The 21,108-nt window shown below is 41.2% G+C and overlaps 1 protein-coding gene across 18 annotated transcripts in view; it reads left to right on the top strand.

Annotated features, from left to right (window-relative positions):
* Positions 1-21,108, top strand: part of ADGRA1 (adhesion G protein-coupled receptor A1) — a 588,775-nt gene that overhangs the window by 422,794 nt on the left and 144,873 nt on the right. For all 18 annotated transcript variants that reach the window (XM_061635602.1, XM_061635607.1, XM_061635603.1 and 15 more), the window contains 2 exons: positions 18,967-19,174; positions 20,152-20,360. In XM_061635602.1, the coding sequence (XP_061491586.1) occupies positions 18,967-19,174; positions 20,152-20,360 (417 nt within the window). The remainder of the gene's footprint in view (positions 1-18,966; positions 19,175-20,151; positions 20,361-21,108) is intronic.

The following is a 21,108-nucleotide window of genomic DNA, read 5'->3' as shown; positions in this document are numbered from 1 at the left end:
TGTAGCAAGCTACAGCTGATCTTCCCCTCCTCCGGCGCGATCAGCAGGAGTGCACGAGTCTGATCGCACCAGAAGAGGAGAAGATTGGCTGTAGCGAGCTACAGCCGATCTTCCCCTCCTCCGGTGTGTTCAGCTGGAGTGTGGGGAGCTCCATCCCCCCTCCAGCTGATTGCCCCGCTGGTGCCATATTAACAGAATGCCGAAAAGCGGAGCGCTGAGAAGTGGGGCCCTACTGTACAAATTAAACCTAAGCCACTAGGTTTAGGGAGTGAGTGAAAATCTAGGTGTTGATTGAAACAGTGTAGCCCTCCGGAGGTGGTGAGTCCAAGTGAGCTCAAACGTAGACTAACATTGGGCCTACATTAGATAGCCAAGATGGGGTGATGGTTAGGTGGTGAGTAGGGTAGTCTGGTGATGGGATATATAACTAGGACGACATCAAGAAGTAAACACATCCATGCCACACTAGCATGGTGTTATGCCTAGTTGGCATATTTTGGGGGCCTACACTCTAGGTTAGCCTTTGCCAGCCTGGTATCCTCCAGGTGTTTTGGACAACATCTCCCATCAGTCTCAGCCAGCTTGCTGTGGAGGGTGCCAAGATGGCAATTGCTGCTCTAGGTTCTGTTCTGGGTTGTGCTTATCTCTTAAAGTTATTTAGCCTGTGAAGTGATTCTGTTAGTACCCATTACATTATATTTAACTTGTAATTAATAGCACATGAGGCTCCCATTCCTATAGAAAGTTCTGTTAAATAAGTAATATAGATGCCCATATTGCTCTCAGTACACTAGGCCTGAGGCCTTGTGTGAGTATGTTAGGGCAAGACATACACTGCACACAAAACTAGGAAGTCTGTATGGTAAGCCTTCCTTCGGAATAACATTACTGGAGGTCTCCTTCTTTAGGAGGTAACATAGAATGTATGATCTCTGTGGAGTAGGGTTGCCAGGTCAAAATCATCCCAAACCCTAAGATTTCAGGGGCGGCCCATAGTGAAGTCATGGGGGCAGGCCCTAGTGATGTCATTAAGCATGATACATTAATCATCAACCACAGTTGCTTGGCACATACAATTCAGACAAAAACATTTCTCTGGTTGGAAATTAAGATACAAAACTAAAAGATGGAGCCTGGATGTTGTTGTTATGTGCCTTCAAGTCGACTACGACTTATGGCGACCCTATGAATCAGCAACCTCCAAGAGCATCTCTCATGAACCACCCTGTTCAGATCTTGTAAGTTCAGGTCTGTGGCTTCCTTGATGGAATCAATCCATCTCTTGTTTGGCCTTCCTCTTTTTCTACTCCCTTCTGTTTTTCCCAGCATTATTATCTTATCTAGTGAATCATGTCTTCTCATTATGTGTCCAAAGTATGATAACCTCAGTTTCATTAATTTAGGTTCTAATGATAGTTCTGGTTTAATTTGTACTAACACCCAATTATTTGTCTTTTTCGCAGTCCATGGTATGCGCAAAGCTCTCCTCCCACACCACATTTCAAATGAGTTGATTTTTCTCTTATCCGCTTTTTTCACTGTCCAACTTTCACATCCATACATAGAGATTGGGAATACCATGGTCTGAATGGAGCCTTAATAGGGAACATTTAATCTAGCCTACTTGCTTATGGCAAGAAGGGTTTAAGTGCCCTCAGGCCAGTCACCAGAAGGCCATTGTAGAAAGAAAAGAGCCTAGTGTTGTGGAGATGTTAGATGGAAACACTCAGGAGTAAAGATGGATGCCCCTGAAGGCTGCAATTCTAAACACACTTAGTAAGGGACTAAGCCCCATAGAACTCAATAGGATTTACTTCTAAGTAAATATAGTTTGGATTGTGCTGTTGGTAAAGCTTTACTATGGATCCTCTGCAACGATATTCATATCCAAGCAGGATTGGCAAGCCCCTGCCTGGAATGCCCTGCCCCTACCTTTTAAGATGGCTGCTCCAAATTTCTTTACAGATTTGACCCTTCAGTTCAGAAAGAGGTCTGAGAAATGAGGAAGAGTTAAGAATACATTCTACCTTTTCTGTCTACCGTGTGGGCTGCTATAAACTCACTTTAGCAGCCAACCCAATTGCAGTGAATAATAATTGACAAAGAAAAAACACATGGTTTGGTCAACCTTCACAGGCAGTAGATTGGGAACAACAGCAATTGCAGCCATGCTGCCCAGTATGTGAATTCTCTTTTACCACTATTGAGCAAGAAACAAACTGTCATGCAACCAACAAGGTGCATCATCAGTGATGAGCTGAACGCATGGAACCTCCATTGTTGCTTCTGTGGATGTAAGGGAGTGAGGTTAAAGGTAAATGAAATGCAAATAGAAAAAGAAAAAGTAAAGACAGTGATGATTTCTTAAATGCAATACCATACCAAGATTCCTATGAGTAAGGCAGAAAACTCAACATCCCACAACCAGTCAGGATTCCTAACCAAAAACCAAAACTAAAAAAATCCTGGCAGCCAGTTAGACTAGGTCACAGAAATCCCCATGCAGCACAACCTGATCCATGGGCTGCAGTTAATGCAGAATTCTGTGGCACGATTGCTGACATGAGTGACACTCTGTCAGCACATACTACCTCTGCTCTGAAATCTGTACTGGTTGCTGATTTGCTACCAGACCAAGTTCAAGGTGTGCTTTCCATGTTACGGATGCCATGCAGTAATTGTTCTGCTCTTGTAAGAAATCAGTCCTTTAGTGTGGCAGAACCTATGCAACTCCCTGACTATTGACATTAGGCCATTGTACTCATTTTGGCATCTACTAAAAACATTTTTCTTTAGGCAAGCCTATCCATTATGTTTTTTATGTGTTTTATGAATTTTAACTCATTTTTATTATCTTGAATGTTTTTAAATACCTGTTTAACTGATTTTGCCAATAATTTTATTGTTTTAATTCCTTCTGTAAACTGCTTTGAGATTTTTTACAATAAAGTGGTACACAGATGTTGAAATAAAATACATAAATACATTTTAGAGTCACTGTGGCCCTTGGGTCTCTTTCCATTTTTAAGAACAAAGGAATCTGCCTTATACCGGCTCCATTTGGTACTATCTAGCTGAGTACTGGTGACATGGACTACCATTGGCTCTCCAGGATTCCAGGCAATAGTCTTTTCCAGAAATTGAATTTTGGACCTTTGCATACAAAGCATATGCCCTACCACTGAGCTATAACTCTTCCCCTGTTTAAAAAAAGCATATTTTAAAACTGTTCTTTTCAATTCACTACTGAATGCACATCATGCCTATGGCATATCCACACCATTCATTTAAAATACATTCAACACACATTTGAAGCACATGAATCCCACCACAGAATCATGGGAACTGTAGTTTGTTAAGGGTGGTGGGGACTATATCTGTTAGGGGAAAGCTACACTTTCCAGGATTCTTTAGGGGAAGTTATGTGCTTTAAATGTGAGTTGGATGTGCCTTAAACATATTGTGTGGACCTACTTAATGAACTTTGCCTGCATGTAAATAGTTTTAATTATTCTTTTTTAATGGAAATGAGCTATAAAGTTTACTGGGTGACCATGGGCTACTCACCATCTCTCAGCCCAATCTGCCGCTCAGGATGAAAACAACAGAGGGGAACCATCAACACCCCAAGGAAGAAGGGCACACTTACAATGTAGAGGAAATAATTTACAGCCATAGTGTGAAATCAGATACTGATAGGGACATAGTATGAATAAATATTTATATAAGCATTACTGTCGAAGATATTTATTGTTTACACAACCTGTAAAGATATTTATAGTGCAATCCTATGCGTGTTACTCAGAAGCAAGTACCAATGTATTCAATGGGGCTTACTCAAAGAGGGAAGCATGCACAGAACTGCAACCTCAAATGATAAGAAACTTCACTCACCCAACCCAAAATTCAGAATCATGTCTCTTTAAACTGTTTTGCAACTGTTTATACTTGTTTTTATGGTTATTGGATTTTAAAGGGATTTATTTCTTATTATGAACTGCCTTGGTTTCCAGTCAGCAACCCAATTTCACAGAGTTGTTGGAAAGACTCCATATACTGTATATACACACACTGAAGATGTAAAAATGCATACACCCCATATAATAGTTTATTGTCAAAACCAGTTGGTTATTGCAGAACATTTTTTTAAAAAATCAGTATTAGTTTCCTGCATAATAAAAACAGTGATACCTAAGTACGCCCTGCCTAATTGCTTTAAAAAATAGGATTGAAGGGGGAGAGAAAGATCTACAACACAAATACAATTCTTTGCTATGTTCCTCATAAGTCCCATTAATTTACAACACAATCCTAACCATGTCTTCTCAAAAGTCCTATTGAATTCAGTGGCATTTACTCCCATTATGCAGGATTAGCATTGCAGCTTTACTCCCAGAAAAGCAAGTATTGCATTAAAGCTTCATATTGGGAAGGTTTTGAAAACACTGCCCTTTTCAAAAGCCCAGGAAAATTTAAACTTGTTTGACTCCAGCACACAACAGAGAAAAAGATTGAAAACTATGTACTTACTCAGGTTGATATTTTCAGATAAGCAGGGGAAAAAAATGGTTTTCTGGTCTTGCAATGGGGTCTACCTACGGCCTTGTCAATCACAACCTTGACTTCACTTATTGGCTACAAATCTGAAAGGATGAAGTTAGAGCAGCCAACTGTGAGCTCATATAACAGAAGTTGCAGGGTAGCTGATATTTTGGTGTACAGTAGGGCGCCGCTTTTTGGTTTCCTGCTTTTCGGCATTCTGCTAATACAGTGGTGCCAGCCGGGTGATCAGCTGGAGCCTGGGGAGCTCGCGCACTATAGCTGATTGCTATCAGCTGGAGCGTGGCAGCTGGAGCTCCCCGCGTTCCAGCTGATCGCTCACTACAGCTGACAGCGATCAGCTAAATGTAAATAAGTTTATTTCAGTCAAAGACCAGCAAATACAAAGTAAACAAATCGTAATCATAAAATGCATATTTACAAGAGAAATGATTGGCCATGATTAATAAAACTGATAAAATCTTTTAAAATCTCTAAGTCAACTTTTTCCTGCAAGCAAGCAATCAGCTATAGCGCGCGAGCTCTCTGCGCTCCAGCTGATCGCTGTCAGCTGGACCGTAGCGGCTAGAGCTCCCCACGCTCCAGCTGATCGCTGTCAGCTGGAGCGCAGCGGCTGGAATACAGTTGAGCCCCACTTTCTGGCAGTTTTCGCTTTTCGGTGGGGGCCTGGAACGTAACGTGCCACATGAGTGGGGCCCTACTGTATATCTCTTGAACCAGACCACCTAGAGAGTTAATGTTTTTAAAACATGAAAGCTGAGAGCCTTAAGGTTAAAGTAACTCACCTGGGGACCCAGAGAGGACCCCAAAAATCTGGAGTCTTCAGGTGAAAATCGGAGACCTGGCAACCCTACTTTGGAGGAAAGATGGGACAACAAAAATGTAATCATTTAACACAACATTATTGTCTATTGTTTACTCATCAGTTCTCATCCATGGCTTTAAATTTGGCAGCCAAAAATAACTTCTGCAAAACAGATTAAACGCAAGTGGTCCATGATGACCTTTTAAATACTGGTTATTGTGAAGTGATCATCTATGTCAATATTTCATCTAATTTCTTGTGGGAAACTTGAATTTGTTCAAACAAATCTAAAAGCATGATCAATTGTCTCTAGAGTTGTCCAAATTACTTCAGTGGGGCTTTTATAAAATAAATGGTTGAGGATGATACCCTTAATTAAGCTATACTTTCAGCAACTAGAGAATTATTTTGTATTAATTATTCTGTCATAGCTATTGCTTCAAATGACAGACAGGAGACTGTCACAGGGAGGAATTGGCTATCTATTGGCTGATAGCCAGGAAAGAGAGAGGACTAATATATTGTGATACACTGTGTGGACTTGATTGTGGAGATAGCTGGCAAAAGTTCCTGCTGGGTTTTTAGTTACTTTCCAACACTGATGATATGGAGTAAAGATTCTCCACTCTGGTGTTGGATAAGATGTCAGGGAAACAGTTTCTTATGAATGGCAAGGCTTGCTTCTGAAGTACAATTGGTATTCCTGTTTTATTTTTTTATTCCCCTGTTCTACTGTCATATGAAGATAGAGTTGAAGCTCACGGTTGAATGTACACATGGAATCTAATGGGAATAACCTCCACAATCCAGGCAATTTAAAAATGCTAGATTGTGATTTCTGGAAACTGTTTAACTACAACAGAAGCAGTCATTTATAAGAGATGAGTCATTTATATGAGATAATACAGATCTCTTTAATAAAAATATAGGAAAATGAAACTATAAAATCTAGGACATTGCTTTGGATTGGGCCAGAATAAGACTTTTTTTTACTATATTTTACTTAGAATGTCTTCAGAGCTCTTATGGCAATAGCATAGAGGGTTTTTTTCTGATCCTAAAACATAATTCCCATTGAAACTAGTGAAATTTACGTCTAAGTAATGTATGAAAGGTTGGGATGAAAGCCTACACAAACAATGTAGTATAAATACCCTGTGGTATAATTCTCATTTTTATTCTGGAGTAGTCTTTTCAAAGTCAAAAGAACTCCTCTGGGGTAAATAACTTGAATTCTAGTAAATAATAATAATGTTTAAACAAAGATATTTTTGTTACTCATTGAATAATATTCGCAAAACACCTTGTTAGTTGTTGTTATGTGCCTTCAAGTCGACTATGACTTATGGCGACCCTATGAATCAGTGATCTCCAACAGCATTTTCATTTCAATGCAATTTACATCAGGTGCTCGGTGGATTGTCCCATTAATTTTCCAGGTTTCTAAAAAATGTTTGTTCTTTTTTTAAAAAAATCAGATGCATCCATGACCATTTCTTTTTTTGACCTGCATTCAATATGCTGATCAAAAAACCAATTAGTTGTGCGCTTCTGCATAAATGTCTGTAGCTACTTACTCAGTCTGATCTAGGAGATGAGGAGATCCATGCACAGAAGCAGTCTAAACTCTAATGTTGCCTGTTTCACTTGCTAGATCAGGAACCATAGAAACTCCCTGGGTGACCTCGGGCCAGTCACTGCCTCTCAGCCTCAGAGGAAGGCAATGGTAAACCACCTCTGAATACCACTTACCATGAACACCCTATTCATAGGGTCACCATAAGTTGGAATCGACTTGAAGGCACTCCATTTCCATTTTTTATGCACACTTTATCTCTTTGGGGTTTGCAATGGCCAGAGTGACCCTTAGGCAACGTGTGGCAGATGTGTAATGCCAACAAGTTCTAGACTTAACTTCCATCTATTTTTTAACAGGCAGAGCACTCCAGCTCAGTAAACAGCACCATCTACATTCACGCTCAAACCAAAAACATCATAGAGTCTTTGCACTGGCGCACCTTAATGTTCTGCCTTCATCAGGTTTGGAGGGAAGATACCAAAAAATCCCTTATTGTGAACACAAATGTCTCTGTGACTCTGGAGAGGTCAAATCAGTTCTTTTGTATTGTTCCTATTATCGAAACCAACACAAATTTTTTTTGAACCTCTCATATTGAAACTGCTAGGATGATTGGATGCATTTTATGTCTACTCACTTCTATCTGATCAAAATGCAGCTACCTCTCTCAGTGTAGCTAAATTCTGTGCTGCAGCATGTAAAATCCATCATGAAGTAATTTCAGCCACCTTATAATCATACTTTTTGGAGTTTGTGATTTTAATTGAATTTCTGTAATATCTCTGTGCAGATATCTATATCTTGCTTTATCCAGTGACACATTATCTTATTCTATATTAGCTTATTTGCTTCATTTCATTCTTTTATATTATGGATAATGTATTTTATACTGTTTTTGAATGCTGGTCTTTGACCGTAATAAAGAATGATTTGATTTGATTTTTAAATATGCACAACTAGAGTTGGATCAAGGCAACTGTCTTTTAGTTTTCAAACTTTTTGGAGCTTTCAACGGCACCATATGTATTATTTTTTTTCTAATTTGCTGGCTTAGTATGAATGGGGATAGTCTGTAAGATTAGTCTCTAACCTTATATGATATTCTTATCCAAATTCTGCCAGAAGGCCATGAAGTAATCCAAACTGGCAGATACCTGCCCAACTTTACCTTTGTTTTTCCATTTACTCTTATCTGCTCCCTGCTAATGGCAAATATGGCATTGTGTGACTCCTTGACCATGAGCACAACCTGCAGGTTTTCATGCCTATACCTATATTAAATGTGTCTGTGGTGGTGTGTGCAACTGCAGATTGTGCTCATGTGGGAGCAGCTGCTGCTAGCATACCAAAAGGCAGCCACCACAAGTGGGTCACATTTTACTAGGTTTCCTGTTTGAGGAATTCTGCATATATCAATCTGAACTAGTATTGATGGAAGACAAGGGTGGGAGCATGAGAGTGTAAGTGCAAATGTGAGAGAGAAATATAAATGCTCTGGGTGAATGACAAAATATGCATACCAAAATGCATGTGTTTTTCAGTGCATCCCAATGGCCAATGTAAAACAGGCAATATATGCCCCAAAGTTTTCCATAGCTGTCTTGTGGTTGCAGTTCACAATGCCTTTAGAAGCATTTTACTCTGGAGCACTTAGGCTCTCTATATTGAAACATTTCTCCAACAGAATAGTGATATACCTAGACAGGGTAGGACTCCGTAAAGAACTGCTGAATATTCTGAAAAATCTGTGTCATGACAGATTTGTTATGGGAGTAGATCTGGACAGAGAAGTGGGGAAACCAGGTGAGACAGAAGTTGGATAGAAAACCAATTAAAACTTTTATTGGATACAGATTCATAGTGGCAAGACATGGCATACAGCAGCGATAGGAAACCTAATTAGGCCAACCAGACTGTTTTAACCAGGCTATGCCCACCTTCCCGATGACCACCTGATTGATGGTGCTTGCATAGAGTCTTGCACAGCACTTTAAAGACCTAACAGTTGGTCATCAAGGCACAGAACTCTATGCAAACTCTGATAACGGTAAGGGCTTTCACACGGCAGCCTTGCCTATCTGTCAAGCTTGGCCTATGGGGGTGGAGGAGATAAGGACTTGGCCCGCCATCTCAATCCAGTTCCCCACCCTTGGCATGCAGGCAGAGATCCTGCTTATTTTATTTATTACTTAACAAAATTTGTTTACCGCTTAATTGCAGAAACCTCTAAGCAGTTTACCAAAAAAAGAAAAAAAAGAATGGCCACCTGAGTGCTGCCAGAAGCATTTGATCCATCCCACTTGCTGAAAAAACATTTGAAAATGGATCACAGCTACTGCCAATAGCTTATGCCTTTTCTGCAACTATCACCTGCCCACCTAGGTGTGTGGAAATGTCATCAGACCACGAGGTGGCTTGGCACATGCCCAGCCGCCTCAAGGCCCCTTAAATGCTTCTTCCTTGAGTGAGAGAGAGTGGAGATTTCACCTTATTCATCTCTTGATTAAAAATTCTGTCTGATGCCACATTACCAGGTACAGAATGCCACAGCAATTGTGATGGGGGGAGCAGTGACTAGATACTCAAAAAGGATTACTCTTAATATCTAAACCCTAGGCTTGCTTTTTCAGTATCTAAAGTCCAAGATTGCTCTTTTAATATCTAAACTCCAGGACTAAGGAAGCCAGATAAGTTTCTGGGTAAAATTCTTTCCTAGACCCATCAACTGTGACTGACTCCATCGTGGATTAATACTCTAATAATAACACAATGAAAACCAGAGACACAGTGAACAGGCCTCTGGAGGGTCCATCTACTTATGGACAATGAGTGGACCAGAGGGAAAACATTTTTCCATAGCCTGGCAGGCTGACTGGCACTTTCTCCTCATAAACTGTTCCTAATTGGCTGAGTGTGTGCGGGTTCCTTCTGCCACACCTACACCCCAGCATAGTTATAGAAAATACTCTTATCCTGGTAGAAGTGGGGGCCAAGTTTTACCCAGATTTTATTTTTCTCTCTCTTGCTTCACTGGTGAGAGGGAGTTTCTCAGGAAATTGCAAGTGTTGCTCCTCTGGATCATAGCCAAATTCTGGAGTGAAACATTGGCAGCAGGCAGAGCATGGGAACCAGGTTCTAGGCATGGAGGAAGAACATCAGATGACAAGGTAACAAGTTATGGCCTAAAGATCAGCAACCTTTTTTGTTTGTTTCTTAAATCAAGTCAGAGGATTGCCAAACATATTAGAATTAGAGAAACCCTTATTCCTAAACAAATTACAGAAACTTCTTTGCTTATGACAGAAGAGCATAAATGAATGAAATGAATTAATTATATATTATGACAAAAGTTGTCCTGAAATGAAGAGTGAATGAATTGATGCTGGTGATGAAACAATAAAGGGGATGAATTGAATAAAATTAATGAATGAGTTCTATATTAACCAATGAGAAAAGTTGTATTATGATGGAAAAGAGAATGAATTGATACTGTTATTGATGAAATAATTTGGGAAGGGTGCATGCATATAAGCTATGAGTGCATCAATAAGAAAGAACAGGAAAGCTTACAGCCAAAGATGATCTGGGTGCCTGCTGTATGGCTCTCCAGTGCTTTGGAAGATGAGAGAGAAATTTCTGGCAAACATCACAGATTTTCACTTCTCAGCAATAATTCTGTGAATTCATCACTTCAATATATTTTTAAATTTATGATCAAATGTCTTTAGAGCTACAGAGAGAAGGCAAATAAAGCTATACCTTTCATGCTAATTTGCTGTGTGAAAGCTTATATAAGCTTATTAGCAGTGCTGTTCAAATATGAAGGTTCCCTTAGCTTATTGTTGGTGTGATTTTCATGTGTGTATTGAGATTAATGAAGCATGCACTGCAAGATCTGAGACTTTGTTTCTTTCATACTCTAGGACTGGGAATGCCCCAATCCTAAAATATTGTTAACAGTTGTGAAGATCAGTGTGTTTTTTAATAGTAATGCTTCCCTGACAGAGAGTTTTAATTAGATATTGGTCAGTATTCATAAAAACCCATTTCAAATGCACTGCTTTTATTTCAGCAAGAAACAATTCTTAACCATGATCTTGTGCGGTACTAGAATTTTCATGTTCCATATGACCTGTGGGCCTATTTTAATCTGGGTATATATTCAATATCAAATATTTCCAGCTGGACTACGTGACACTAATAATTTGACTAATAACTTCAAATAACTACCATCCCCGGAGCCTAATGGGATCTACAGGATTCCTAAATGCCCTGGGAGAGTTCCCAGTAGATAGAGCAGGTGATATAGCAGGTGACCCTGTTGAAGCCCTTTTCATGCTGTGGAACAGTGAGGCACATCAGGCTCTTGACACGGTTGCTCCCAAGCACCCTCCCTGGCATTGTGGAGCCCAGCTTGCACCTTGGTACACCAGTGAGCTAAGGACAATGAAACAGGCTGGACGACAGCTAGAGTGCAAGGGGCGAAAGACATGCTGTGAGGCTGATCAGGCACGAATAAAACATCATAACCATGCCTACTGTGTGGCAGTGAGGGCGGCGAAGAAGGCCCACTTCTCTGCCTCCATTGCATCCTCAAGTAGCCGTCCGGTGGAGCTTTTCCGTATTGTCAGGGGTCTGTTGACATCAATTCCAGGAAATGGAGTTTTAGACCCCTCAGAGGCCCACGGTGAATTGTTTGCAAGGCACTTTGAGGGTAAAGTTGCTCGCCTCCATAGTCTTGTTGCCCCCTCCACATCTGTTGTAGTCCCCAATGAGGTGTCCAGTGCAATGTCTGCCGCAACTTCTTGGGAACAGTTTCAGTTGATGTGGCCTGATGATGTAGACAAGGTACTTGTGATGATGCGGCCAGCAACGTGTCCTCTCGACCCTTGCCCTTCTTGGCTTATTAAAGCTTGCCGAGGGTGTTTGACCAAGTGGATCCAGGGTGTTGACAACGCATCATTGCGGGAGGGAATGGTTCCAGGTGACTTGAAAGAGATGGTGATCCGACCACTCCTGAGAAAGCCCATCCTGGACCCATTGGTTTGTGACAACTGCCAACCGGTTGCAAATACCCCCCTTTTAGGGAAGGTGATTGAGAGGGTTGTGGCACAGCTCCCCCAGGGTATTTAGAAATCCTGTGGATTCCATTAGGTTCCGAGGGTGGGCCATCTTAATCTGTCCACCACCCCTGCAGGGATGGATCGGAGCCATAAGTCTAAACTAGGAAGTGATCTGACCATGACAATGGGGTAACATCCACCCCCCCTATCTCCAGACCACCCCTTCCTCCATCTGGAGCAAAAACCAAGTCGAGGATGTGCCCTGCCCTATGTGTTGAGCCAGTAACAACTTGAGACAGTCCCATGGAGGCCATGAAGTCCCGAGCCAGAACACTAGAGGCAGCCTCAACATGGACATTGAAATCACCCAGCACTATCATTCTGGGCTCCTCCAACACCACAGCCGAGTTAGCCACCGCCAGCTCAGTCAGAGAAGCTGCCGGGCAGCAGGGTAGATGATACACCAGCAGCAACCCTAGTTTACTGTATCCTCGGCCCAACAACAGGTGCAGGCCCTCATAGCCAGCTGCAAGACAGAGTGGTTTCCTGGTGACAGAGATGGAAGTTTTGTAGACCACAGCAACTCCTCCCCCCCCCGTCCCTGCAGCCTGTGCTGGTGTTGCACCAAGTATCCAGGTGGGCAAAGTTGGGTCAGATCAATTCCTCTAAGCTCACCCACCCAGGTCTCGGTAATGCACACCAAATAGGCACGTTCATCCACAATCAAATCATGGATGAGAGTAGTCTTATTGTGTACCAATCTGGCGATAAACAACAACACACACAGGCCAGTGGGCACAGCAGATGAGCAACGAGGAACCCATCCATGAGAGGAGTGGCAGCAAGGAACAAGGCGCAGATAGCCTTGCCCTCTTCTTCTGTGGTAATTCACCACATCCCCATGGCTATATTTCCCTCTACCCGTAATCACTGAAATTGAGGTGGCATCACCCATATTCCTCTGTGCTAAGACTCCTCCTAAGCACCTCATATGGACCTGACACGAGCCCACCAACAAAACCTGCCAGAGCGAATTATCCCAGTAGGACTCTGCAAGGATTGGGAACAGTCACACCCATTCAAACTTTTTCACACAGGGCCCATCTACTCCCCCTCCTGTCTCACACCCAGGGAGGGCCAGCCTTCTGCCAGTTACAGAGTCTCACTCTGAAGGCATCTGGTGACTTTCTCCTATCATTCAGTTCACTACACAGGCTCCCACCCTGTTCAAGAACTACACATGCACCACACACCCTCCCCCCCACCAATCTCCTCTAGATTGGTTTAACAGAAAAGAAATTTAAAAAGAAAAGGTAATAGAAGGGGGGTAGCACTCCCACCCTCGGGGCACCCCAAGAGCAGCTGAACTTTTATGCCTCCTGACCCAGCCAGCAGCTGATGCAAGATGCTGCAAGATTAACTGCAGCCTCTCTCTGGAGCAAGGGTCAGGCAGGGGGTCCCAGTCCTTGCAGCACTTACCAGGGACTTCAGCTGTCTTGAGAGACAGCAACCCAAAGAGTGAGCAGCAAGCACCCAGATGCTCAGATACTGACTCCCAGGACAGGTCTTCTTCAGTCCCCTAGTGCTGCAGCTGTTTCCTTTTATTTCCTTTTGCGAACAGAATTTTTAAATATATAAGCAACTAGAGAGCAATTCTGTGCACAAAGGTACCAGCAGGTACTGAGCTTGCACCCTTCCCCATAATCAGCATGTAATCACCGCCCATCTTGGCTACATCTCCGTAACCTCATTGGCTATGCCTCCATGGCCCCCTAGCGACCCTGCTACGTCCAGTGATCACCAGTCACCAGTGCATTTATGGTTTCTCTCCTACATGAATAGTTTGATGGGAAATGAGACTTTTCTTGAAGCTGAAGCTCTTTCCACATTCCAAGTATTGATATGGTTTCTCCCCTGTATGAATTCTTTGATGGGAAGTCATATTACTCTTCTGAAAGAAGCTCTTTCCACATTCCAAGCATGTATATGATTTCTCCCCAGTGTGAATTATTTGATGACGATAGAAACTTTTGCTTATGTTAAAGCTCTTTCCACGTTCCAGGCATTGATATGGTTTCTCCCCACTGTGAATTCTTTCATGGGCAGTGAGACTTGCCTTGCAGGTGAAGCTCTTTCCATATTCTAAGCATTTATATGGTTTCACCCTGGTGTGAATTCTTCAATGGCAATGGAGGTTTGTGCTTCTATTAAACCTCTTTCCACATTCTAAGCATTGATATGGTTTTTCCCCTGTATGGATTATTTGATGGTAAGAGAGTTGTGAGCACAATTGGTTCCATTGTGGTACCGCTTTAAGAGTTAGGATTTTTTTCCTGATGTTCAGCCAAAATCTGGCTTCCTGTAACTTGAGCAAATTATTCCATGTTTAGATTTTTGAGATTTGATTTGAAGCAGGAGAATTCATAACTGAGTTTGTTAGCATGACACTAGCTCTGATAAGTTCTACAAGAATCAATGTGATCCTTACATAGTGAAGCACAGGATTACAGTCAAAATTTTCCGATACTGCTTTCCCTAATAAACCAGTCCTTAATATTTTTATAGTGTTCTCACATTTTGAAGATTACCAGAGATTCTCAGTCTACAAATCTGGATGCCTCTCTTTTTCCTTATGAAGCTGGTAATTTAAAGATCTCCTTTGGGTATCTGTAAAGGCTACTTTACAGAAACTGATCCTGGAATGGTTCTGAATTTTGGGGGTGCTTTATTTGGTGGTGCACAGTGTTCTTTCTGAAAAGAGTGGCGTCAGAAAATCCTACTGAAAACAGAATGTGGCATTTTGGATTAATTTTTTTGTCATAATTAAGAGAATGTTTGGTGTTCTTAGGCCGCTCTTCAGTCAACCTTATTTGGATTCCTACGGCTATAAAATCCTATACAAATCCTGGGAGTAAGACTAACTGGGAGCTTTTTCTGAGCAGATGTGTTTGGGATTGCACTGTAAATGTATTAACTGAGCATTGTTTTGCATGGAACCGCAATACAGCAAAATTAGAAGCACAAATTAACAAGCCACTTGTTCAAGAGAGTGCAATGACTAAGTTAAACAATTTAAAGGTGCAATCCTCTTGGTAGTTATGCCAGGCTGAGAGGCTTCAGGATGTGGCATAGCTGTGGAGAAGGAGGAAGGTGTTGGCTCTGCCAGCAGAAGTCCCTTCCCCGGGTGCAGCTGCAGCACACACGGCACACGCGGAACTTCGCTGCCACCCAGGTGCAGCCGGGGCTCAGCTGGCTCGGAGCTGGTGGAAGGCCCCAAAAAGGGACGTTCTGGGGGTGGAATCAAGGGGAAGGGGACTTCTGCTGCATCCTGTGCCCATTCTGGTCAGTCCTGTGGCCCTCCGTCCTAGCAGCCAATATGCCAGAAAAGGGGTGGTGAAAGGAAACATGCATTTTATTTCCGTTCACAGAGCCCTGTCAGTGCAGCCAACGTCCTCCCCTCCCAGCGGCTTCTAACAGAGGTTGGATGTGGCGGCTCCTTCCACTGACACCACTTCCACCATATCAGCTTCCACCAACCTTCTACTGAATAGATATAACAGATATCTGTCTATCTGAAGTGGGGTATATGTTTATGATAATGATTCATTTGAGTGATAATTTTCAAAGTTTACATCTGCTCTGTTAGTTACACAAGGTTTCTTTACAAGAGTTGAGAGACAATCACAGCAAATGTTAAGAATGATTTAAATCATTAATACTTCAGTGTGCAAAGTACATCGTAAATAGCAAGTTGTTCCAGTTGTCCCAGTCCCTGCAGTGGAAAATAACTCCTTTTCTAGCAGAGATATACAATCCTATATTTACAAGTTTTCTTTCCCGCCTATGCTTCTTGAGCATGCTTTTCTTCAAACAGACAAAATTAATTTGTTTTTCAGTAATGTATTATTAAATGTCCAGAATTAACAATATATAAAGCACATCCTCCCCATTTCTTCACATACCATAGTCTGGCTTCCTAAAAGTCATATGTGTAAAAAAAAGTACTGATGTAGCACTGTAATGTTTATGCACATGGAAAGAGACTTTTGGTTTGTAACTGGAAATCTCAGTCATGCAGCGTACTGATTGGTGCTGATGCCTGGCTGGCTCTTTTTGGCTGTGTGGATGTCTGGGAAATAAATGGAGACCAACATGTTTAGGTGAAGACAGATATATATTCCAAAGCATAGTGGAAGTAGCTGAACACACATTCACTACATTCCAAGGCATTTGTTTTTAGGGCAGTGAATGTGTCTTTAAAGAGGTTAGGCGGTTCACTAGGCTGCTGCCAGCAGCTGAGGGAGGGAAGTTTGATCCCATACCTTTAAAGGCCTGGAGGTGGCAGTGGAGGCATTAAAGAGATGAAGCGAGCACTATGCAATCACAAGGTTGCTAGCAGTGATGTCATCTAGCAAACTGCTTCTCAGCCATTTCTGCTTCAAATCAGATTGACCACGTTTGAAGGGGTGTGAAACCTCAGACTCAGGGACCAAATGTGGTCATCCAGGCATCTCTATCTGACCCTTGGGACTCTCCCCAGATCACGCCCATTTTCCAGACTACACCCTTCTCCTCAGGCCACATGCTTTCCACCCTCCTTGAGGGCTGCTGTCTGGCTGTAATTTGCCTTTGCAATGCAATAATGTATCTTACCTGTCTGGAGGGAGGATAGAAAGATGGATGTGGATGTATGCAAATCTCTGACTTTTGTGTGGTTAAAATGAAATCTGCTGTACAAAAGTTAGAGTTGCATCCACCATCTTTGCCTCTCATACCCACCACTAGAATGCAGCTCTCAAAAAGTTGTCCATTAGAGAATGCAGTCCTCAGACTGAAAAAGGTTTTCCAGACCTACTTTAGGGTAACCAGTTGTCTTCATCCTCCCTATCTTCTATCAAATGCTTTTTTGGAATCCTTTCAGAATTTCCATGCAGATGAGCCCAAATTCCTGTTGCTTTGTGCTGAACACCACCAATCATTTATCAAATGATAACTTACCACGGTGTACATGTAACCCGTAGATAAGTCAGTCAGTCATTTGTAATTCTCTGTTGGCAATATAGTATAATTTGATTTCAGATCAACTGTATAAGTACAATCTGCGCATCAAAAAGGTTGTACGTACAGCATGGAAATCTACCATCTTGTAAACAACCCAATCAGGAGGATTGTTATTAGATCTAGGGCCTTTTCTGTAGTGGCCCCCGAACTGTGGAACAGCCTACCTGTGGAGATACGCCTGGCGCCTTTGGTACTTTCTTTTAGGCGCCAGGTTAAGACCTGGCTATACTCCCAGGCATTTTAATGTTCAATGTGTTTCATTTAATTTTTTTTTTGTTTAACTTGTTGCTGATTTTATTGTAATTTTATTGTAATATTGTATTTTAATCTTGTTTTGTTCACCGCCCAGAGAGCTATTAGCTATGGGCGGTTTAAAAATGAAATAAATAAATAAATAAATAAATAAATCATCTGCATTGTTCAACAATATGGTTTACATTAGACGTAGTAGGCACAGGAGGAGACTCCGGAGGTGGTTGAAGACCTTTTGGCAGAAAAGCCAAATGGCACTTTCCTTGGTGATAAATATAACAGTAGATTAAATAATTGACTATTTGCTGCCCCTTAATGGTGCCCCAAAACCCACATTTTAAGCTGAGATGTGTCACCATGCCTAGTAGTAAGAAATAGCCCTAGAAGAACCTGACCGTATATTAAAATCCTTATCTATAGGATAAGGCAAGGCAGTAATGCTATTGCCCCCTTGGTTCCAAAGGAATAGTTAGTGTAAATGTCATCTCAGTAACACCATTCCAAAATAACTCAAGCTTTGATCTGCCACCTCCTCCTTTTTTTAGCACGTAGATTTGTCTATCTGTGTTTGCTGGTTTGTCATGTGTCAACTTATCCCAGGTAAATACAAATACTGTACTGATGGCACAGCCTTTTTTGTCAATGTTTTCAAAGACTCTGCATATACCAAAGTGTGGGGCAATATATGTTAATGACATGCCACAGAAGCTGTATTTTGCTTCTGGGGAAATGAAAACTATGCAGTCTTCATGTGTCTGAATGAATGAATTAATGAAGAATTTGTATGTGTGAGTGCAGCCTCTGTTTTCTCTCTCCTCTGCTTTTTGCTCTGAACCCCCTCCCTCTTCTCATATATGCCTCTGGGCTTAATGATGACAAGGTCATCACTTGTATAAGGGTCAGAGAAGTTAACAAGTAGAAGGAAAATCAGAATCAATAATTTAATGGTAAATGAATGTACATTTTGTTTCAGTAACCTAAAAACAGGTAAACACAGTCACTACTTTCCCATTCTTGTGGTCTGATTGACCTGATATACTCCCTGCCTTCTTCAAGCACACACACACACACACACACACACATGTATCTATCTGTCTATATTCCACATTTCCTGCAACAGTGAGATGAGTGATTTTCTTTAAGGATGTAATCATGGTCTCATAAGGAATAAGAAACCCACTGCACTGCATACTTCAGTGTTTATTGGAGTCAGCCTTTGATGCAATCCTTTGTATTAATAAAATACATTTCAGTCCCCTTTAATTATCCTTTTAGAGAGATATGTTATAATGTAAGTTGTCTGATTCTGTTTTAAGTGAAGGAGAAAACCTGGTAGAGGTTGTCTCTTTAAATCAGATCTGCAGTGTTGATGGACCCTCTAGCAGGCATGGTAAGAACCATTCTCACCTCTGCAGCAGGGAGCTTGACCATACAGACTCGCACATTCAATCAAAACGTTTTCTGTTTTAATATGCACTGTACCAATCCTATTCCCATGGTTACAGCTCCTGCTCCTTTGGTTGCTTCTAGTATGTTGGAAAAGAAGAGAGGCAGCGTACATTTCTCGTACAGGAGTTTAAAACATAATGAAAGCAGCCCTGTTGTGATTTGCATTTTAAATTTTCTTTTCGCCCCTCATTGTACAGGATGCTGTGGCAGTAGCTTCAGCTCATTTGCCGCGATCTGTCTTCTCTTCGTCTTCAGCCTTGCAATCTGTTGATAACTCCTCTTGCAAGCTACAGTTTATTGCCTTTCGGAATGGAAAACTCTTCCCGAGCACTGCAAACTCATCTAACCTTGCAGATTATGGGAAGCACAGGACTGTTGGCACGCCAGTTGTCTTCATTAAAATAGGTAAGTGCACTGCCTCTTTAATCTGAAAGCTAGGCTATATAAAAGAATGGTGCAGTGGAGGACGCAGGTATGCTGATGTGAGAATAGCCTATGCTTTAACAAAAGTATGGGGGTTTATTTCTACCTCTGTGGCTCTATTCAAATAAACTTGCATATCAATAAAGCACTGGGGCTGTAAACACAGGATTCTCCTTTCTTAGAACTATTATTTATATTGCTTACTGAAGTTCATAAGTAAAGTCAAGAGGGCATGAAGGGTGGGCAGGAAAAATGTTGCTTTTTAATTTTGACCACGATATTAAAATACAAACCCTGGAGATTCACAATTTAAGACTGATAACCGGGGGGGGGGGGAGGTAGGAGGAGAGAATGAGAGTCCTGTTGCATGTTTATTCGTAGTCATCAGTGTACCATTTGATATTATAAATCTAAAACGAGTGCTTTTAAAGGTGAAAGTAATAGGCTAAAGATTTTGCTTTGATTAAATATTCAACCCATGCAATTTTAAACATTTTATTTGATCCTGAGTTGTGTTCACATTTCCTTTCACATTTTAAGAGGTCTTAATTTGAGTTTTGGACTGAAAGAAAAAATGCTGTAGCTGTTAACCATAGCAAAGAAATGTAGGATTTTTAAAATAAATAATTTTTTTGCTTTTACTTTTTGCTTTTACTTAAAGCAATGATCTACCTTTATTTTAGTTCATGGCATTTCAATCATGTAAATATAGTTTTACAAACGATTACCACATCATTCGAAAACTGATGGACTCAAATGGCAATTATCGGTAATATTAACTATTCCAAACTTTTTGTAGATAAACATAACCTCTTTTATGGGAATATGAGAAGAGGGATTGTTTGTAATTAGTTTTTCTGGTATGTGTGTACAAAATTTTAAGAACCTCTGTATAGAACATTTATCAATAAAAAGCATTTTCCACTTCATTGCTCAAATTCAGTTTGTTCCTTTTGCAGATGGGTGCAGTATCGGAAACCTCACCAGTCCTCTTACTATAGTGTTGAAGCACTTTACACAGGGTATAAACCCCATTGCAGTCTTTTGGGATTTTGACCTTCTAAATGGACATGGAGGCTGGTGGGGAGAAGGGTGCTACATAATTAGCTCTGCAGGCAACATTACTACCCTTCATAGTACTCACTTGGGTAACTTTGCAGTGCTAATGGTGAGTATATTACTTAACAAACGTGTGTGTGTGTCCGTCTGTCTGTCTGATTGTGATTCTTACTTGATGGAACCTGGTTGTTTATTTTGCATTCAGCTGAATGTAAGATTGCTTTGAAAAAAGTAAGTTAGCTACTAATGACTGAAAAGAGCAAAGCTATATTATCTGATTATAGGCCTTACCGCAAAAGACTTTTAATGGAATAGTGAAAAATCAAAGTTCCGTCAAGGGACTATTCAAGGGGTGTGTGTGTAATAAATTTCTGGGCTGGCTGTATGAAATATTTATTTCCTAGGCCCTTTACGTCTCAATAGGAGATGACTACCCTTGTTCATGTCCAGCACTATGTTGATCATACTAATTAGTTGCTGGCATGCTGCAATATTGAATCACTTAATAAATGGGAAAGAATAAGATTGCCCGCTTCTCTAAGCAAGGAAGCTGTAGTCCTAGCTTCTTACTCTTGAAATTCAAGTCCGTGTGCTAACAGCAGCATCCTTTTTACTAAATGGCTGTTTGTAAAGAAAAATATTTCTGTGCAGTGATAACACACACAAGGCTGCTGAGGATTATCCTCAGTCACACTTGAGGTTTACGATGCAGTTATTTAAGCATTATGTTAACCAGAAAGTTACCATGACAGATAAGAAGGCACACTAAACTAGATAGCATATCAAACAAGAAAATAAACATAAAACAATGACAGAAGCATCTGGGAGAAAACCATGTTGGGGAATATTTTCTATAG

This window comes from Rhineura floridana, chromosome 7 (genome assembly GCF_030035675.1).
Source record: "Rhineura floridana isolate rRhiFlo1 chromosome 7, rRhiFlo1.hap2, whole genome shotgun sequence".
NCBI classification, from domain to species: Eukaryota; Metazoa; Chordata; class Lepidosauria; order Squamata; family Rhineuridae; genus Rhineura; species Rhineura floridana.
This window is presented reverse-complemented; position numbering and strand designations above follow the sequence as displayed.